This window comes from Pseudonaja textilis, chromosome 3 (genome assembly GCF_049901715.1).
Source record: "Pseudonaja textilis isolate UNSWEBS1 chromosome 3, rPseTex1.2, whole genome shotgun sequence".
Classification (NCBI taxonomy): Eukaryota; Metazoa; Chordata; class Lepidosauria; order Squamata; family Elapidae; genus Pseudonaja; species Pseudonaja textilis.
Genome location: NC_141992.1, coordinates 37,415,149 through 37,437,499, shown reverse-complemented (window position 1 = coordinate 37,437,499; position 22,351 = coordinate 37,415,149). Strand labels below are relative to the sequence as shown.

General features: G+C 37.9%; 1 protein-coding gene across 4 annotated transcripts in view; it reads right to left on the bottom strand.

The window, feature by feature from the left end:
* The window catches only part of SYT6 (synaptotagmin 6), a 153,190-nt gene that overhangs the window by 82,347 nt on the left and 48,492 nt on the right, over window positions 1-22,351 (bottom strand). For all 4 annotated transcript variants that reach the window (XR_015742748.1, XR_015742749.1, XM_087929298.1 and 1 more), the window contains exon 2: window positions 3,394-3,730. Coding sequence is in view for 2 of the 4 variants with exons in the window: in XM_087929298.1 (XP_087785424.1) it covers window positions 3,394-3,730 (337 nt within the window). In the remaining 2 variants the exon portion in view is untranslated. The remainder of the gene's footprint in view (window positions 1-3,393; window positions 3,731-22,351) is intronic.

Below are 22,351 nucleotides of genomic sequence, written 5' to 3'. Positions count from 1 at the left end.
CAATATTGTCAATGAAGCTTCAAAAATCCATACAGCAAGATTTGGGTCAGGAGAAGTATTAGAACAGCTAAAAATAATCATGAAGTGCCTCAACAATGGACTGGGGATGAGACAAAGGAAATATCTCAGACAGGTTTGTTTTAAATGGTCTTCATGCATCTTTGTATTATGATTAGTAGAATGTGAGAATTAACCCCAAGGAAAGTACTTACTCTCCTTCCCAACTACTGGATCAGAACTTATGAGAATTATTATTAAAGTTAGGGAAAGGAAAGAAAAAAAGGCACCATATATTTATTCTATTCTATTCTATTTATTTATTGTACTTGTTAACCATCCCATTCATGCAACTTTGCTGGTATACAACAAGATCAAAATTGTCATTAAAACAAACTATACCAAGCAGCCCATAATTCCAAAAATAACCATCCTCATCAGCCAGATAAGGTCAAGAGCATAAGAGAATAAAAGTTTAAATAGTTTATGGAATGCAAGAAGGGGAATACTTTGTGTACTTTTGGAAACCAGGTTGCAGAACACTACAGAAAAACCCTACTGCCTGATGCAAGACTTGTCTGCTTCCCATGGAGAAAAATCTCTCAGCAAGCCGCTTGAGAAATTGAGACTGGTTGGTCAGTATAACTTTGGCAAGGTAGTGTGACACCATATATGTTTTTAAGTAATTGCGTGTTTTTTTGAATTGGGTTTAGAAGCATCTGAGTAACCAGTGCAGCAATCTGGGAGTTACTGCTAATCTGTAGAGGCAGAGTTGACCTGTCAGTAGTCTGGTCAAGATGTTTGGATCAGTTGCAGCATTTGAGATTCTCCAAACCATACAGGGTACAGAGCAATAATCCAATCATGAGATGGGCAAGGTATGGGCAAAAGCCCTCTGGTCACTACCTTTACTTGTTTAAACAGAAGCATTGGATCCAGGAGGACCTCTAAGTTGTAAACCCTCTCTTTCTACAGTCAGTATTCTAGCATACAGTATACTGCATTGAGGAGGGAGGATGTACTAATCATATTTCTTTCTGTATCTTATGCAATTGATTCCCAGGGGAACTTTTCTAATTGAATTTCTTAATGCGTTTCCCTTTCTGTTTTCAGTGAATTAACTTAATGGTTATGAGTAAGAAAATCTTAAACTAAGAATGGCAGGCATGAATCTACCAAAGGGACAATATTTACTACTTCATTCAGCCTCTCCTGATGAAGACTTTTAGAAATTTAACATTTAGAAATTTACAGCCCTGACAACATGTTTGGTTAATATTTCTGAGACAGAGCATCATTATATTTCTTATAATAGTATTTTTGTATATCTGTGCTTGATTTGTACCATGTCTTCCTTGTTGTTTTTTGATATGGGAGTCAGATTTTTATTATTACAATCACTTGGACTTTTTATCTGGTCACTACCTATTTGAATATGAGCTTATACATTATTTGCTGATACTATAATCTCATTCTTAATCCAAGTTTTACTTGGATTAGTTTTACTATTTGGGTTGTTATGCCACCCATTCTACCTGGTATTTTCAGAATATAAAAACTGTTTCCTGCCTCAAGGAATTTCAATTCAACACTTGGAAGCAACAGAAGAATTGGAAAACAAGGGAAGTAGAATGGAACAACCCCACTGCAGTCCTTTGATTTTTCAACAATCAATCTCAATTTAGTAACCATTACACCCTACGCACAGAGCTGGAGGATATATGTACTTCCTACTTGAATGCATTCTTAATAGCAGAACTAACGTGTACTGTGAAGTTATATATATCTAGAAGTAGACACTCAGTTAAAATGCTTGTTGTCTAAGCTGAAGCATAAAATTAGTATCAAAAAATGAACTTGTAGAAACAAAGATATTGCCTTGAGATTAAAGTAAAATACATAGCAAATGAACCAAATGCTGTCTCCAAAAATCTCCAATATATTCCAGTGACAGCCTTTTGCTTATCTCTAGTATAGTGCCCCCCCACCCCCGCCCATAAAAGGAAATAAAAACAATTGGATTTTTGTTGCAAGTAGCATTCAAAAAAATCAGACCAATTTCTCCGTGCTGTGTGGAATAAGCAAACCTCATGATTAGGCCTGTCCAGTGAAGGAATATAGGGGTATAAATGTATTCATGTGGTAGATACATGTATATATGGGAGGAAAAAACTGTCTGCATATATGTATGTACTTTCTGACATATGAATGCAACCCTCAAAGCCCAGAAAGAGCACCAATTGTGACACTGGGCTGTAAAAGACTGCATAGTCAGGGGAGTGAGAAAGGGAGACTGGTATGTAGAAGAGCCATTCACAAAAACTGCTGTAGAAGTATCTTGTAGATATTCCACAGATTCACAAGTATGCCTGTGTAATATTTCCTGCCTGAGTAGAATAACATCAACCAAAGAAATGGAAAATAAAATAGAGAATAGATATTCCCTTTATAGATATTGCTGGCTGAAAATGCTACTGTTCTTCACTATTAACCATCATACTTAGAAGTGTTAGAAATCCAGTGCCTCTTTTCTATGGGAGAAACTGATAGACACCTGAGTAAAAGTTGCTGTTTTACTATATTTCCAACAAACACATGAGTGCAATCATTCTATATCTCAGCTGAAAAGATTGTGTGGGTGAAATAAGGAGTATCAATGACCTCTGGGCAAAAAAGTCCCAGATTGCCCTCAGCATTCAGATTTCTACATACCCTGCCTTTCTTTGTAATGAATCTTCACGCATGCATTATTCCTCCATTTAAGACTAGAGTGACCCTGAGGCAGGAGCTCATCTTAAACACTAGAATGCAGCTTCCTCTAAGCCAATGCAGTGAGTGATATGTCAAGTCCGTTTATCTAATTATTCTTACTTGAGCCACACAAGCAAAAAAAAAAGTGCAAAAGGCTATAATTCCATCTGACAGTATGCCATGTCACTGATACATCTCCTTGACTCTGTAAGTTCTAACAAAATTAAAGTAGCCACAAAAATATTGACAGCTTGACACAATGAGGTCAAGTCACAATAATAAGGTTTGAATCTTTTAGTTAAGATTAACAGCCCTCAGGGAGTTTAGTGTAATACATGAGCTGGTTTACTATCAAGTCAACCTTTGGCAAAAACCAACATTCAATAAGAGGAGTTTCCTTCAGTTCAGATCTAGGTGGTTCATGTCAGCCAAAAGTTCAGTTTAATCACTTTTTTTGCTTAGTGATTTTCAAGTGTCAAAAATACGTTTACAAGGAAAAAGTTGTTACTACGGATAGTGGATATGACAGAATTAGTCTGAATTTGATCATAGTCGGGTTCTTGATCACAGACAGATGAATTTGGTTAAGGAAGTTAAGGGAGTATGATCTAATACAATACATAGCAGCCCAAGAATTGCTCTTACCTGGTGGAAGACGCAGGTTCTGTTGTTTGTCTCTGCATTCGTGTGCGTCGCATGAGATGATCTTTCATGGACATTTGAACTTCTGCTGGAATATCTGGTGAAGTGTGACTGATTTTTACTGCTGCTTCCAAGAATCCAAGAGTCCCAGTATCTTTTAGCTTGTCGGCCATATTGTCTTTGTCGTGCTCTGCCAAATTCTGAGTGGTAGGGGTGTTAGTTGAAATAGTTTTGTTCCTCCAAGGAACCCAACACAGCTTCCAAAAAAGGAATAGAAAAACTGCCACTAGAGCTAGTCCGCATACAATTACTATCACTGCAAGAAGACTGATAGAGAGTTCTGAAGGACAAGAAACGAGGGGAAGGGCAGGGGGAAAGGGGGGAAAGTGAAAAATAGTAGGAAAGAGAAAAGGGGGGGGGGGGGGAATTTGATGAGAAAGATGAAATAACAAGAACAAATTCCAAAATGACATGCCCATTATACCCACACAAGCCCTTGCATTTACAAAGGTAATAGATTTCTTTCTTTCCATGTTTCAAGTCCTTTCAAGGCAACTTTCTAGGATGTTTTGCAAATGAAAATCACAGTTAAGGCACTGTGTATTTCCTGCTTTAAATAACGGAAGTAAATTCTATGCTATCCTTTGTCTATTCTTAAATAAAAGAGGTAAATTTTATGCTATCCTTTGCTGTCCAGATGTATTGGATTTCAACTCCTGTAGAAGATTAAAATTAGGCTGTGATAATTTGTAACACAGCCACTAAACAGTACTTCAATTATGAAGAGGCTTTCGATCCAGAGATTACTCATAAACTGTTTTCTTCATTAGTCCTTTGTAAAATATGCATCTTTAGATTGTCCCGGTGTTTTTGTGCTTCTTTCTTGAACTGAACTAGCAGTTATCTAGACAGAAACAGGAACTTTATAGAATCTTATGTCAACAACTCACATTCATCAGAAGGAAAATCCACTTTTCTTTTGTATGTTCCACCCTAATTGTAAGCAATATTAATTTTAAATTTATCATAAAGGTTGCTATATCATGGTCATATATAATTGAAGGAGGCTAAGCTGCATCTTAGATATATCTTTAACAGCTGACTCCCTGACTTTATCAGAGACTCCCAGTTTAGGAGTCACAGGCTCACCACTAGGACCTCTGTGGCCTTTACTTTCCACCTTTTCTCCAGTTCCTCCTTCAGGAACTACTTCTTCAAGTTTTTTCATACACCTTTCTTCCTAATGCTGCTGTCACTTGGCTTCACTACATCAGTAATTACTGTTGTCTTCTGGTCCTTGTCTACTACCACAATATCTGTTGATTGGCCAGAACCTGCCTGTCTGTATGGATCTAGAAGTCCCATAGGAGCTTAGCTTTCTTATTCTCAATCTTTTGTGGGATGCTCACTATATGTATGGTATGCTACTAAAAGGGAGTAACATGGCCCCTCTGTTCAGCTGGACTTCTTAATAAAAATGAATTGTGACACAATCCTTTCTTTGGGTAATTAATGAGGGGGAGAAATCTTTTAATGTTGGATACAAAACACCTTTCAAAATACTCCATCTGTTATAAACAGATATTTTTCCAAAGAAATTTCCTAATAATTTCTCAAAAGTATGGCTTCTTTAACAGTGGTAGAATTACTAAGTCCGTGGGCAGGAATGGTGTCTTCCCTGGAAATATATTTGAAATAAGAAAGCTACAGCCAACTGGGAAGATTATTATATAATGAACGACAGGATATTCATATGCACCCATTGGTCATGTCATTACTAAGAGCAAAATACACTGTGATGAACCAAGGGGACTTAATTTTGAGTGACCTTGTGGCTGTCTAAGGTCTCTTAAAGACTTTCTAGCATAGTAACTGTGTCTCCAAGGTGAGCACCCAGTGGGTGGAATTCAGGGAAAGGGAATTGGAGTTTATTTGGCTGATATCTTTTGCAATAAAAAAGGTTTAGTGCTTTATCAAACTTCCATAAAAATACTACAAAATGTCCACAGTATAACTACAAAATAACTATAAAATAAAAACCAACCCATCATAAATTACACATAAAATAATATATAATTGATGTCATTGATTCATGAATGAATGTGCCTAAGTCAGTTTTTAGTAACTTATGAAAAGCCAATTGTGTAAGAGTGCCTGAATTATGTGAAGAGTCTGCTCTGAAAAGCAGGCCAATTTACAACAGGTCTGAACCTCTACCCCATTGCATATCACAGAACTGGGGAATTGCAAACAGGTTCTTCTGGGATATGTGAGTCAGTAGGTCAAAAGCAGTTCTACAAGCAGTCCAGGGAGAAACCATGTATAGCTTTAGAGCTGAAAAATAACATTCTTATTTATGCTTGGAAGCTAGCAAGAAACCAGTGCAGTGTCTGGGGAGGAGATTTATTGTACTGATGTTTACAGGTACTTGTCAACAATGAGTCCACTGGTCATAAGGCAGCTGAAGCTCAGAATGTCCCTCAAAGGCAGCTCCAAGTACACTTTGTAGTAGTAGTGATGACAGGATGAGATAGAATTATCATGCTTAAGATGGGACTGGAAGCTGCACACCAGTTGAATCTGGATAAATATCCCTGCTCACTGGTTCTACTTGTTCAGCAGTGGCTGCCATAAGTCCAGATATATACCGCAATGCACAAACCCGCTCTTTCTACCTGCAAGGCGACACCAGAAATATCAAGATACTTAAACTGATTCCCTGTAAAAAGGCAGTGAAGAAAGGAGAAAAAGGACCCATTAGGAAGCAGCCACTAGAACAGTCTATGCCCCCACCACCCAAAATGTCAGAAATAGTATAATCATTGCAAAACAATGCCTCCAAATCAGGAGTGGGATTCTACCAGTTTGGACCAGTTCTACAGAACCAGTTGTTACGATTCTGCACAGTTCGGAGAACTGGCAAATCACACCACTGGCTGGTTCCTCCCCTCCCCTCCCCACCCACCCTGCCCAGGAGACTTTCCTGAGGCCCAGCCAGGGGTGGTATTCAGTGGGTTGGAAAAGGGAGAAGTGGCCTGAGAGCAGAGCTGGACCTTCCTTAGGATTGAAGCTTCTATTTTTCATTGCAGACTCAGGCAGCAAATTGCAGAAAGGTAGATCTGGGAGTGAAGCTGTGATTCTGCAAGCAGCTCCATCTGCCTGCCTCCTTTACCTGATTTTGGGTAAAAGTTGCTCTTTTTTAAAAATAAAAAATTCAATCTTTACATATATATTTACAATATTTACATACAAGCCACGCCCAGCCAGTCACATGACCACCAAACCACGCCCACAAATTAGGCCACACCCACAGAACTGGTTGTTAAGAAATTTGAATCCCACTCCTGCTCCAAATCTTAAATCATGTAAGGGGCCAAGACACCATGAGAAATACAATAGGGATGTAGTAGCACCATTTAGATCTCCAGAAAGGTCATCAACAAGCATGACCAGTGCCTAGATCTGAATCCTGACTGAAATGGTTTAAATAATCTGCTTCCTCTAAGGTACTCCAGGACTGATACACTGATTAGTAGTTTCAAATCCCTCTCCCAAAAGGAGAGCTTAGAGCTTATGGCAATAGTTGTCAGATACAGAAAATTCCAAGAAAGGTTTCTTAGTAGGAGTATATTCAGGCGTGGGCTGCTACTGGTCCTCCCTGGTTTGGGGGAACTGGTTATTAATTTTATGGCCGATTCAGCAAACTGGTAAACCCCATCCCTGGCTGGCCCTGCCCACCCCACCCTGCCCTCCCAGGAGTCCTCATGCAGCCCATTTTTGATGCCAGGTAAGTGCAGGGCCCACATGGAGGCTTGAGGAAAGCAAAAAACGGGCCTCCCAGAGGCTCTGGAAGACCAGAAACAGGCCTGTTTCCAGCCTTCATAGAGCCTCCGGATTCCGGGGAGGCTGTTTTCACCCTCCCGGAGGCTTGAGAAAACCTCCGGAGCCCAGGAGGGCAAAAATGCTCCCCCCCGCTGCCATGGTGCAGAGGCCAGTTAGGCCACACCCACCATTGCCATGCCCACCCAGCAACCAGGCAGAGAACCAGTTGCTACATTTTTTGGTATATTACAATCTCTTTCCAGGCTGCCAGCCTTTCAAAGAGGTATAGCTCACCTCACAGATCCAATCTGCCCTATTTTCTCCAAACTATTTAAGGACCAAAAGGGAAGAAAAGCAAACCCACAAATGGCCAGGGACTACTGTAGTGAGCATTCTATTTACTTTATCAGAGTCCCAACTGGGGCAAGACATTGCCCCAGTTACCGTGGTTGACTTCACCCCAGTAAGAGTCAAGGCTTGGCAAAATGCAATCATGTGGGAGATTTACTTCTTATCCATTCACTGATATAATATGGCCACCTTAAATCAAGATCATTGAATAAAAAACTACCAATGTTTTAGCTTTCTCCATTGAACCTTTGGACAAGTAGCAGCTTTAGAGAGCATAGGGCAGGCCAGCTTTAGCAATTTTTTTTATAGCATAACCAGTTTTAGCAATTTTTTGAATCTCAGACTTACCTTATCTAGTGATACAGGTCATCCTGTGCAGTGTTAGTCATAAACTTCTAGCAATGAGACATTTGATTTCTCTATATTTTCTTTCTATCAAACCACAATCTTCATTATAAACATAGAAATTATGATTTGTTTGGTCAACAGACAAAAACACACAACTGTTTCCTGGCTTATGCATTTGGTAATTATGTACTTAAATTAATTAGCAGCTTTCTTTGTGTAGAAGTACAGTCAAGTAGAATAAATCCTATCCATGCTTTTTGTGAAATGTATGGCACTGTAGTGAATGTTACTTGTTCTATACTGTTCATATTTCCTACTCTTTTATAAGCCATGTGGGACTGCTGATAAAGTATTGAAGGCTGGGATATTTAGAATGCAATTAATCTAAAGGTAATGACTAGTGTATGTAACTATACATCCTCTTCAAGCCAAATTATGATACTCAGAGATCAAATTATGATCAAATTATGATACTCAGAGGATTCACTTGGAGGACCCTGTGCTATCTGTTCACAGATAGCCATCTGGAAATGGTAATTAAGAAGCACTTTTAGTGTTATATGAAGGGGATATTTTCCTTAATGTATTTATTCTCAAATTATTAATAAAATTTTACAACATCTGTTAGCAACGTGTATAGATTTTAGTCAATCCAAAAAGCTTCCCTGAGCTCTGATACAGTTCTCAGAATAAATTTAAAGAATCCTTATTAGATAGCTAAGCTTGATTAGCTATCTAGACAACTCATATCAATTCTTTATTAGAGTTGCAATGACAATATTCCATAAAATGCAACTCCCCTTTAAAGGAAAGTCCTTTCTATTGGGTTTCAAAATTCTCTCGGGATTTGAACTTAGATTTCACTTCAGGCCTGGACATCATTAGGAAGGAAAAGAGAAAGAAGGTACGATGTAAACTTAAGACAGGCTGTTCAAACAGCTACTGTAGAGAAGTGCAGAGAACTTGCTTTGATTGCTTGAGTTTCAACTAGCAGAATTAACCAACACAAATAATGCATACATGGAGAGATAACTTAAAACCACCTGGCTCAGAATGTGGCCCTGGCATAAACCAGTCTGGGGAAGGAAGGAAGGAAGGAAGGAAGGAAGGAAGGGAGGGAGGGAGGGAGGAAGGGAGGAAGGAAGGAAGGAAGGAAGGAAGGAAGGAAGGAAGGAAGGAAGGAAGGAAGGAAGGATGGATTAATTCCACCCAATTCATCTATGGCCTGTTCTATGCCCTATAGTAAATGCAAGTGGCATGCTAATTGCTTTTGTTAAGGAGTGCTGCAAATGTTTGCCTATCACTCCCAGCAACTAAAGTCAGCATATCCAATGGTGAAGGTTACAGTAACAGAGCATCTGCTGGAGGCATACAAGATCTGTGCTAGCAATGAAAAGACTGGATTTGATTGGCTTTTCTGTAGTTGAACAGTTATACTTTGCCTACAGAAATACTTTAGTACTAAACTATCCATGTATTGTGGGTCAACGGGGAAAAGGGGTTTTGTTGCCTTATTTAATAATGAATAAGGCTACACAAGATAAACAATGGAAGTCCTGAGAGACTTGACTAATTGCATTCTCAACGTAGCAAAGGCATGACTTTGTAGTATAGATAGCTAGCTCTGGAAAGTTTCCCAGTATTCTTTGCATCAAATAAAGCTTCACAAAATCTTGGCAGAGCAGCTTGTTCCCCTTATTTTCCCCTGCAATTTTTTTTCAATTGGGAAATGTTTTTCTTTGTCAAAAGTATATGCTTCTAATGCTAGAGGAGGTAGCGCATTCTTATTAAATGACTTGGAAGGAGTTTCCTTGTGCTCAGTGTCCCTCCCAAAAGCATATTTATCCTCTTGCAATTAGCAAGTGAATTGTGAATGAGAAACAAACACACACACAAATAAAAGTCTGAAGGGGTAAACATTAGATATTTAGCCACTGATGCAAATATCAGCACTGAGGCTAAACAACACTATCTGCCTAGAAGCATAAGTATATTCCTTCATTTGGAATATACTTAAATCTCTGACAAAGTAGACCATGACCATCCCTTTTCCTTTTACCTACAGTTCCCCAGCATGGTGTCTCCCAGGAATGCTAGATGATGGAGCAAAACTGATTAAGGATAATGTGGATTTCATTCAATGCATCTACAGTACTGACAGCTAAATTGGGAAAACATTTGACTGTTTATGTAACTGTCAAGATTTTTTAAAAACCATACTCAATTAGATTGGTCCAGATTTAGAAAAGATACAAAAGCACTGGCAGTTGGAGCAGGTGGTCTCTTTAAATCTAAAAGTGATATGTGAAACTTACAAATTTATATGTAAGTGGTTTCTATTGCCGCTATCCTATATTTTGTTCTATTGTTATTTCTATACTATTATAATAATTACTGTTATTATAACAATTAGTATACTATCTACTGTTATTATTACAATGTATTCTCTATACCATACTTTATAATATTACTATTCTATTACAGTTACAACTGTTGGGTTACCTAGGCTAATCACCACTTTGGGGGATGGTTTGGGTGGGTTGACTTGACAAATAGGGGGATGAGATGATAGAGAAGACTTAGATTGTGTTTTGTTAAATGGGAAATGTACTTCTGCATATTGTCTAATAGCACAAATTGGTCTCTTTCTCCCAGTCTTACCATGTTTGCTAGTTGATGGTTTACCAGATGCGATTGTTCAAAATTTAAAATTAATCGAGATACAATCATTGGTTTCCATTATCAGGTTGACCCTTAGGCTCCCAATTTCATTCAAGGTTACACTTCATTAAAATTGTTATCTTTATCCAGCATCTGATGATACATTGTTGTATTGTTGGGTAAGCAGATGAACTGGTTCCTTTAGTTCTATTGTAAAAATTCACCTTGGTTGACTACACAGTTTGGTTTGTATTTATTTACATGCTATATGCACCTTTTTAAGAGAAAGTAATCTAAGATGACACATATTATATATGTATGTTCATTTCTACTGTATGAAAAAGAATTCAGGTTGAATCAGTTCAGCATCCTAATTATGTTTGCTTATATTTGGTAACCATAAATTCTACATGTTCTTCTTTAATACTGTTTCTCATGCCTGTAATTTAACATCTTTAAAAATAGATTTTTTTTTTTGTTATTTTGCAAATCTGTGTGTGGTAACAATTAATGGATTACAAAGTTCACGCTTTCAGAGATATATGTTGCTGTGTCTTATCTCTTCCAGCAGTAAACACAAGGCTAGTCTGTTAGAATACTAATCAGATCCTTGACTCAACTCATATATCAAATATATTGTGCTTTTTTTCCCCCCTAGGAATGTGCCTTTAATGATTTCACATTTCACATGAAGAGTCCTTGCTTATTTCCATTTCTTTATCTGCTTTAAAGTAATGCTTTCTGTAGCTGGGATCTTTGGTTAATGTATATGCATGATCAAACTGTCTGTAGATCAACATACTGTACGAGCTTTATATAAACATGTGGATCTTGCTCTTTGCTCATTTGGTTACAACAAAACAGTAACTTACAGTAACCTGCTAATTTTGGATCTGAAGAAAAGGATTATATGAATAACCAATAACTACTTATTTTGGGATGAGATTTCCATTTTAAAATAGGAAGATTCTGAGTCTTTGTTTTTATTGCAAACTAAAAAATGGAAACATTAATGTACAATCTATCATTCCATGAGCAAGTTGCTATGTTGTATGAATTTTTTTGCTAAGGCTTTGTATTTTTCCCCATTTTTCCACTTATGCCATTGAATTATGTAGTATACTAAAATGCACGAACATAACTTTAATTTTAAAAAAGCATTCAGGCAAGATCAGCTGAGACCTCAGTGGACAATGATATTAGTGTGAAATGAGTCTGAATCAGTCCTGCCCATTTTGCAACTGGAATCAATAGAGTAAGAGCATTCTTGGCGGTATTCAGGGAGACCTTGTGAACAAACTCCTAATTCTCCATCTGGCAATGCTCATAAAGCATAAGAGGGAGAGTAAAGAAGTGAACAGAAAGGGTGCCTGCCACAGAAACATAAATTATCTACTCATTCATAACAAGATTACATTAAATTATCTTGCATTTATCCTGCCTTATCAAATTTAGGGTTGTTTTCAGATTGGCATGTTATACTTATATTAGGCAAGGCTATGGCTCAGATTATGTTCAAATGGGAACTTTTAAATTATTAATATATTGCTTATGCACTTTCCAATTCTTGCAAAATGTTACAGAAGAATCCCTCCCCCACCACAAATCTCCACATTGAAAACATATCATTCAGATTTTCTCAAAGTATTATTTCTACTTCAGCTTCTCCTCTCATCACCCATCTTTCTGCCATCCATGCTGTTGAACACAGAGAAAATGAGTCCATGCATGAGTACATTTCTATATAACTGTGCATATACTCACCTTTATAAGTAATAACAATTGAGAAAATCCCTAAGTATTCAGTATTGTTCGGTAAATTCTCCTATTGTAATATTTTATATGGGAGTAATGGGGACAATCTTCTTTGTAGGAGATTCAGTCAAATCCCTCCTTCAAATTGAATCTTCAAATATTAAGTCAAAGATATTGACTTAAACTGGGAGCCTTCAGATGCTTTGAAGACATTCAAGGGTGATTTGATGGCCCATTCCACACAGTTGCTAGGACATGTTTATGTGCACTGTGGTACTCAAGTGTCCTCATCTCTCCATCTTCCCCCTACACCAATCTGCCAGAACTCTTTTCAGCAAGCCAATAATAGAGCACTAGTCCATGTTTTCCCCTCACATGTTTACTGCATTGTGAGCAAAAACAAAACATTAAAAATCCATTGGGGACAAAAACATGACAAAGCTATTACTCAGAATAGCCAGAAACAATAGAAAGTTATCAAGGCATCTTCACTTCAGGACTGGGAAGCAAATTCCGGGCCTAGAGAGGAGACATACATTTCAATCAGAGCAAAATTGTCCATCTTAGAAGTACGAAGGAAAGAGCCAATGTACCTTTGTAAATGTGCTGCATTTCCTCTGAAGCAGGAGGCAAGGCATGAAGTTCAATAATGTCATAAAGGTAAAGGTTCCCTTCACACATATGTACTAGTCATTTCTGGTTCTAGGTGGCATTGCTTATCTCCGTTACAAAGTGGAAGAGCCAACGTTGTCCAAAGACATCTCCATAGTCATGTGGCTGGCATGACTAAATGCCGAAGACGCATGGAACGCTGTTACTTTCCCACCAAAGTGGTCTCTATTTTTCTACGTGCATTTTTACATGATTTCGAACTGCTAGGTTGGCAGAAACTTGAACAAGTAATGGGAACTCACTCTGTTACGCGATGCTAGGGATTCGAACTGCTGAACTGCTGACCTTTCTGATCGACAAGCTCAGCATGTCAGCCACTGAGCCATCACGTCCCCTCAATAATGTCATAAGGACACACAAATACTGCATATGGAGTAGATAAATATTAACTAGACTTTCTGTGTGTAAAATCTCCCACATTGTGACAACATTCCTTCTAGACATGGATAAAACGAAGGAGAGGGTTGAGTTTTATAATAGATGCACTAATATTGATGTGAATCAATATATTTCTTGCTTTACCATCTCCATGAAAATATTTGGACATATGCTATTCTACTGTTTGTTTCACATTCTTGCACTAGGATTTGTTTAAGAGGTTTGCTGGTGGAAGAAAAAAAAGGTGGGGGGAAAATCCTGTCTTTTTAAAATTTGATTTGATTTTTCTTGATCTTCTATCTTTAAAATATATATATAAATCTTTATCCTTCTCAGTAAGAAGTCAGTACCTGCTCTTTTCACTGGAACAGTATTTTGTCGTAATGTGAAAGATATGGACAAAGAAAAAAATTCAGCATAGAATTAGCGAGACAAAATTTCTTCAGTGGCAAAACAGGCCATCTTTGAGTACTGGAGACTTATAGCAGGCAGGCAAAGGGTATATAAACTCAGGCAAGTTATGTGATCCAGCAAGTCAAGGTGGCAGACATACTCATTTCCCCAAATTTTCTCATATTAATTTTATAAAGATGGACTTGAGACACAAAATCACTGAATGAGCTTTCAAAAATCTGGGTCAGTGTAGTTAGTCCTAGACTAACACTTTGACCATTGTTGGTTCAAATCCAACATCTGATTTTGAGATTGTCTTTGAAAAATCCTATGAAAGGTAGACTAAAGTCTACCAACTCATCTGACCCCAAAACCTTTTTCAATGTTCAAATTTTATTTATAAACAAATATAGAGGTGGGATTCTACCAGCATTACAACCAGTTTGCTGCACACATGTGTGCACCAAATGCGCTATGCATGCATGCGCACTACTTACAAATTACTGGGTCCAGCAAGCATTCACCTGCTCCAGCTGATGAGTGGCACTCAGCTGTGCCATGCAAAGCATCCGAGGAGGAAAAAACAGAGACTAAAGGACAGCCTAGAGTCCGGGCGGGCAGGTGGGTGAAACAGATGACCAAAAAGTCATCACAGCGAACTGGTTCGGTGTCTGCTGCTCTTCAGAGCTACCAGTTTTATAGAACCAGGCCGAAGCAGTAGAATCCCACCTCTTAATGAATACCTGCGATTACACTGGGAATGCAATCACTTGTGTTATTTGTTTTTGTCCTGAGGGATTTTTCATAAAGTTAAGTTCTTTAAGGACATATTTATAACTGCAGAATAAGTTATACCTATCACATTAAACTGCATGGGATTTTTTTTTTCAAAGAATGAGTTTGAAAACCACCAAAGCAAAAAGGAAAAAGAAAAAGGAAAGGAGATTAAAAAAACCAGTGTTGAGGCATACTGCTGTAAAACAAGAAGCGACTTGATAGTGACAGAAAGAATGGCCTTTGTTGTGATGTCCTCTGCTATCACTGTGCAATGCAAACCTTGTGAGAACAGCTGATTAAGAAAAGTCTCAATTTTATGCCACATTAGATGAGAATCCAGGAGAATATAATAAAAATTCAGGATTCTCCCCTGCAAGACTTCATGCTGCTACCAAGTTTGAATAACCTATAGAGATAATTAGGCAAATTGAAACAGAGAATGAATTAATGCCCCTGAGAATGCTGGGCTTTTGATGGGCTGTTTGACATCTAGCAATTCTATGCTAATTATGACAGCATTGATTTTTATTACTTAGCAATGTTCACAGTCATTAAAAAGATTCATAGATAATACTGACCCCATTAAAGCACCCTTTAATATGTCAAAATATCATTTTCCTCCAGAGAAAACTTTAGATGTTCACACAATACAGTAGTATCTCAGGGTCACTTAACTATAAATTTAAAAATAAGTTTAAAAATCAGATTTAAAATAAAATTAATTTTCAAATAATTTTAAAGTCCTTTTTAATCAAAATATATTTTAAAATCAGAACACAAAGAGCTTTTCAAAGAAAAGGTCAGGGACAAAAGTTAGAATCTAATTACTTTCCTTTTCCTCTTTTGCTAGAAGTATGTCTTGATATACTGTAAGACTAAGAATAATTTTTGGAATGCTGAAAGTACATTGTAGCATTTTTATAAAAAGTTTACTATGAGAGCGTTTGTGGATTCACAAAATATCTGCTATAACTAAGTACACTGCTACACTAAGACAACCCCATTAGCCCTAACAAAAGTAATCCGTGGTTATCAACTAACTCGTTTAGCAACCGTTCAATGTTACAACAGTTTTAAAAAATGTATGATGGTCATAGCATCCCACAGTTATGTAATCGCCATTTTGGGTGCCTCACAACTGTTGTGCATTTATGACTATCATAGCATCGCACAATCACATGATTGGTACTTGAGTGCTTTCCAACCAGCTTGCGCTCAGCAAAATTAATGGCGAACCAAGAAATAAAATCATAAGTTGTGGTCATGAGGTGTTTCGTTTAACAACCATAGGGATTTGCTTAATGACCAAATGGAAAGTGAGTCTGTTGTAAGTCTGTGGTGATCATGTGATTTTCTGCTTAGTGACCGTGGCACTTAGTGACATAGTTGCTGGTCGTTAAGTGAGAACTAATTGTAATTCTACCAGGATATTGTATTGTCTTTTTTTCTTTTCCTGGGCAGGGAAGCATGCTTCTAGACACTGCACTGGGCTTAAGTCATCTGCCATTTTTATTTTTTAAGAATGCTTGAAGGAGCAGCACTAGGCCCATAGCTGTTTTTGAAAGTGGGCTGCGACCTTGGGGAAAGATTCCCATATTTTATAGCAGACAATGCTAGAATGGATTGACAAAGATGTAACCATATAAAACCCACTTTAATAGACGTGGTTGCTCTAATGCAGTGTTTGTTTTGACTTTAACTACCAGAATTTGCCTGCCAGTCTTTCCATGACAGGTTACCATACCTATGTCATTAAGCAGAAAGTGAAATATTGTATATAAATAATCAAGTCCAATGAGAGTGAAAAGGAATAAACTTTAATACTTACCATTGTTGATGTAACAAGTCAGGAAATAAATAAATTGAGTTTTTGTAAGTGAGACATGGTATCATTTTGTGATCCAGATAGGCATGCCATTTTGTGACATGACAGGTAATCTTCTGACTTACAACAGTTTGTTTAGTGACCAAAGTCATGACAGCGCTGAAAAAAAATGACTTATGAGTGTTTTTCACACTTACCACCATTGCAGCAACTCCATGGTCATGTGATCAAAATTCACTTAACAACCGGGTTAATAACAACTCTTGTGATTCCACTAACAACTGCGATAAGAAAGGTCATAAAATGGGGGCAAAACTCACTTATCATATGTCTTACTTAGCAACAGAAATTTTGGGCTCAGTTGCGGTTGTAAGGGCAAGGACTATCTGAAATGTAAATTACCTCATCTAAATGCTATAGATCCGTGTTGGCGAACCTATACCATGCGTGCTCGAAGTGGTATACAGAGCCATTTCCCCTGGTATATGAGAGATCGCCCAGAAGAGCCCCACTGCGCATGTGTGCATGTGCTGCCCCCCAACAGCTGATTGTCAGGTATCTGGCATGCATGACTGTTTCCTAGTATGATTTGATTGTTGATTGTACCCTGTGACTATCATTAAGTGTTGTACGTTATGATTCTTGATTCTTAACGAATATATCTTTTCTTTTATGTGTACTGAGAGTATTTACACCAAGACAAATTCCTTGTGTGTCCAATCACACTTGGCCAATAAAAGTATTCTATCTATTCTATTCTATTCTCTCTAACTCTGCCGGTTTTTAGGCTGACACTTTAATCACTACATCGGATTGGCTCCACAGAGAAGATATACGTTGCATTTATATAATTAATATGCACATTTCTGCTACATCAAGTATCAAGGAGGCTAATAAACCCCATGTATGGGCAAGTTATTTTATTTATTTTTTGCCATCATCCTACAAATATTGCCTTCTTGAAGCCATGATTTGCATTTCAAGGGAAACTGCCATCTGAACTGATGGAAGCTTGATTTGAAATGGAATTAGTAACCTTTGAAAGGAAATGTAGAAGAGAAATGGTAATTTTAATTTGTCCTTCTCCCTACTCTTTGAGTTGCATATTACATATCCCTGCTGCGAATATAATTAATATTCAGGAACAAAATACCACGCACACTCCAAGGCCTTCTTCTATCCACAAAGCTGTTCTATAGTAGTCTATGGTTCTATTAAATTAAGATGACTTTGAAAGTTTTGTGACAATGCAGGTAAGACTGTGAACAATTCACTGACCAACCAAAGTATTTATCAGGGTGTTATGCTCTGAGTGTCCCTTGTACTGACTTTACCATAGATCCTGGAGCAAGACAAAGTCATTCACCCTTATTTCCTATAAAAATGAAGAGTAAAATCATTTGTTAGTGCCCCATCTACATTTATAAAAAAGCAAAACAAAAACAAAAACACTTTTTAAAAAAAGGATAAGAGAAACTGCTATGAGAATTATTTTGTTGCTAGTTGCAAAAAAAATAAAATAACTTTGTTACATTTAAAAACTTCTTCCAAGCTGTGGTGCTAAAATTATAGCATGTCAGCATTTATTTCAACCAGGCACTTTTCCCCAAGACTTTTAACATGGTTGCATGTTCTACAGTGACTAATAATTTGTTCTTTAATTTACACGCCACTTTCCTGCCTGGATGAGCACTCAAAGTGACTAACGAAATAGGCTGCACTTATTCAAAATCAAACAAAACAAAACAAAAACATGCTAAAATATATTAACTGTTAAAAAGCCTGGCAATTAAATATGTCTCCAGATTTTCTAAATGATAACTGTGATAGCCAAATTCAGCTAATGAAGGAGTAGATAGTATAAAACTGAAACATCAGAAGAGATGAGCCTGCCTCACGTCCCACTGTTTCTGACAGTGGGGCAGGGAAATATTTTCGATAGGGTCTCTCCTACAGGTTTGTAAAGGAAGAGGCAGTCAGACTTTAAATGGTTTAGATTTTTAAAAAGCAATACAGGTAGTCCTCGACTTACAACCCATTCATTTAGTGACTGTTCAAAGTTACCACAGCACTGAAAAAAGTCTTATGACTGTTTTTCACACTAATGACCGTTACAGCACCCCTATGGTCACATGATAAAAATTGGGCAGCTAGCATTTATTTATGTCCCTGGGTCATGTGATCAACTTTTGCAACCTTCTGGCAAGCAAGTCAATAGGGAAGCCAGATTAACTTAATAACCATGTTACTGATTTAACTGCAGTGATTCACTTAATATCTAGGTAAAAACGATAGTAAAATGGGGCAAAATTCACTTATCAACTGTCTCGCTTAGCAACAGAAACTTTGGAGTTGACTGTAATCATAAGTCAATGATCACTTGTACAAATTCAGTAAGTAATTGGGAATCAGTGCAGATCTTTCCATCCAGAGAATACATGATCCCAATACCTCCACTAGTTAGAAACTCAGTTCCATTTTTTGTGTCAACTGATATTTTCACATACAACATGTTGCAGTGGTTAAGATGTAATCAAATCATAGGTAATTAAGGCAAAATTCAACCTAATCAGGAAGAATCACAACTGGCATGCTAGGTACAGTTGTGTAAGGATGCTCCTCACCTCTACCAGCAAATCGAGCAATAGCTGAAAGTGAAGAAGCATCCTTAGATCTTGCTGTTCTGACCAAGGCTTATTGAGACACTAACAAACACACTTTAGTCCCCAAACCCTTTTTTCTTTATTTCAACGGCTGTGAATTTTAGTCATTCACAGCCTTCAATGAGTCTCAAACAGTTTGTAAATAGTCCCATGGAAGTCTGCCAAAGTCCTTCAGGGTAAGTCTGATAAGCACGCACCTTTATCTTCCTTGAAATGCTGCCAATGACTAAATTTCCAATTAGTTATACAAGGCCAAATACAGCACAAATTCAACATAGAGCTGCAGGTTTCAAACCGACCAGTACAGACAAAGTTGCTTCCTGCAAAGGTTCGTGTCCCTTTGCTCCTCCTTTATGTCTCCAAGTCCTACTCCCAAGGTGCCCTTTTGTCTTAACTGTTCTTGCCTTCTGGCAACTCTGTGCATGCACACACTGGAAACAGGCTCCCCCTGTTCCTCTGCCTCGCTGCTGTCAGATTCTGGTGGTTCCAGAGTCAGCACATAACTCCTAGATGGCCCTGGCCCCATCTCTGTATCTGATGCAGGACCCTCATCCGAGTCCTTCCTAGACTTCTGGACTGGCCCGTGTTCCTCTCCACTGTCTGACTCTGCTGCCATCTCTGCAGGCTGCCAGAGGACCACAATACTTGCTTTTCCAGGGATGTGCAACTCCAACAAAAGCATGTTAAACCTGTTTCCCCAATTCCAGTTGCTTGACTGGATTAATTTCAGCTTTTGCATGCAGCCAATTATCAAATGTAAGCAATATTCAAAACTATTGATTGGAAGCCCACACTAAATTTCCAGATATACAGTAAGTATATAGCAGTACTCTACCTCTTCCAGATGTCCATCTAGAATGGGTCCAAACAATCAGTACCATTTAAATATCTCTGAGCCTGCTAGACATTCTCAACAATCCCTACAAACAGGTATCAAGAACAGAAGGCTGACATTGTTAAAGGGGACAATGGGGGAGTGGAGATCTAATAGTGGCTTCATTGAGCCCAAGAGCCAGAGGGTGCTGTTCCCACCAATGGAAACATGATACACTCACAAGTTCAGCAAAACTATAGAATTACAAAGGGAATGTTTTTCAAATTGGAAATAAACTGAACAGTCACAAATAAGTCAACTTTATTTCCCATACTGTGAGATTAGTTATATCCAGAACTGCTTCTAAATAAGGGTCTTGTATAGAAGTGTCTTATTGTATGTCCATGGCTTTTACTTTCCTCCTCTTGAATAAAAAGGGACTTTATAAATTCAGTCATGAAAATAGCAAGAATCACAATCTGGAAGGGAAGTCAAATTTCACATAGCCCTCAGCAGTCCTACAGCTTTCTGTGTGCTGTGGACCCAAAAATTGCCTAATTTCCCTTAGGCAAATGTCTTCCTTTTCTGCTTCCTGTGTTTATTTGTGTATGAGGCAAAGAGGAAAGAAAGTACAGAGATGTTCTGTATGTCTGATTACCAGCCTTTCTGATTCCCAACCCTTTTGAATGCAGTGCAAAATGTCTTCAACATTGGTGCAACACATGGATTACATTTAGACCTTTTCACACTTTGGGATTGTAAATCTAAAGCTTGCACAACTGATCATTGTTTCTCCCTACTGGTCAACAGCTGAGCATAGAGAACTGTCAGTTAATGCTTGCTTGCTTGCTAGTACTTCATTCTGTACCTTGGGTCTCTACCTAAATCTATATCCCTTCCACCTTTTAGAAAAATAAAACAGAATAGGTTGCTAATATTTTCCCTATTTTTGTACTTGTCGTCATGTTAACCCACTATTGCCTTCTAAACTCCTAATGTTGCCATGCTAATTCTTTATTAGGTTCCCTTGTTTAACTGTGCCTGCAAAATGGTTCAAATCAAGCATCCATTCCAATCTCCTTGTCCCCTTTCTAAAAAAAAAGGTAGTGATACCTGGCTTTTTCAGAAAGACCATTTGTTGCTTTGAAATACCCATGAATACAACGTAATAGGCTCAGGAATACAAATCATCCTTGACTTACAATCAGTTACAAGCAGAATTTCATCATTAAGCAATATGAGTCGTGAGTTTTGGCCAATTTTACTACCTTACTAGCTTGATACCTGTGTTTCACTATGAAACTATGCAGTTGGGCTTAGTTTTTGGAGAGGAAAATAAGGTGGGGGGGAATTCTGCCTCTGCCTATCAGCATTGGTATTCATCTGGATAGTGTCCTGTCAGTATGTGAGAGAGTTGAGGACTGTTTAGAAACTGAAACAATATTTGCTGTGTGAGCAAGAAGGAAACAGCAAGGAGCCTGGGCGTGGCTTAGCTCAACTGTTCTATACTAAAGTTGCTTGGTGCTGTGAAACTAAAACTCCTCTCCTCTGCTTGTGTTTTGCATTTGGAACAGATTTGTTTTCAGGTGGGGAGGGGGTGTAGAACTCCTTAGCATCAGAGTGTGTTAATAATTGTGTACAAAATACTAATGTTCTGATGGTCATTTCAAAAAATCTTTTCTTAGTGAGCACCTAGAAGCCAAGAGGAACATCTGTGGCAAATATCAAGTTTGTAGGTTTTACATTCTGGAGATTTTGTGATAATGCGTGAGTGGTATTTCACTTTTATAGATATAGAAGATTTTATTACTGTGGTCATTAAACAAATCACCATTGTTACATGAATCTGGCTTTCCTCATTGACCTTGCTTATTGGAAGACCCCCAGGAAGGTTGCAAATGAAAATGACATGATCCTAAGATCATGCCTCGATCTCATCTTCCGCAATAGTTTGAATTCAATTTATGGAATACAAATTAAAGAACCCTTTTCCAACAGTGACCACAGCATGATTGACTTTTGTCTCAGCATACGTCCACACAAAAATCAACACAATGAAGTGATCCCCAATTATAACTTCAAAAAAAGCAACTATGATCTTATAGACAACGATCTCTCATCCCTTGATTGGCAATTTCTATTCTCTGGATGCAATACTGTTGAAGCCCATATTTTTACTTGAAGTCAAAATAGTCATCAAACTATATGTACCAATAACAACTCCAAAAACCAGAAAAAAACAGATTACCCATAACAATAAGGAAGCTTCAATCCAAAAAGAGATCACTTTGGCAGAAAAACAAATCTGGTCATGTTGCCAACTTCAAAAGCCGATACAAAAATTTATGCCACCAGATAAAGACTGAATGCACCAATTATCACATTAAACAAGAGCAAAACCTTCTACGCACCAATTCCACCCATGCTTTCTACAATTTTGTAAACAACAAACTAAAAGACTCAAGGTCCATCCCACCCCTGAAAGGGCCTAATGGTAAAGAT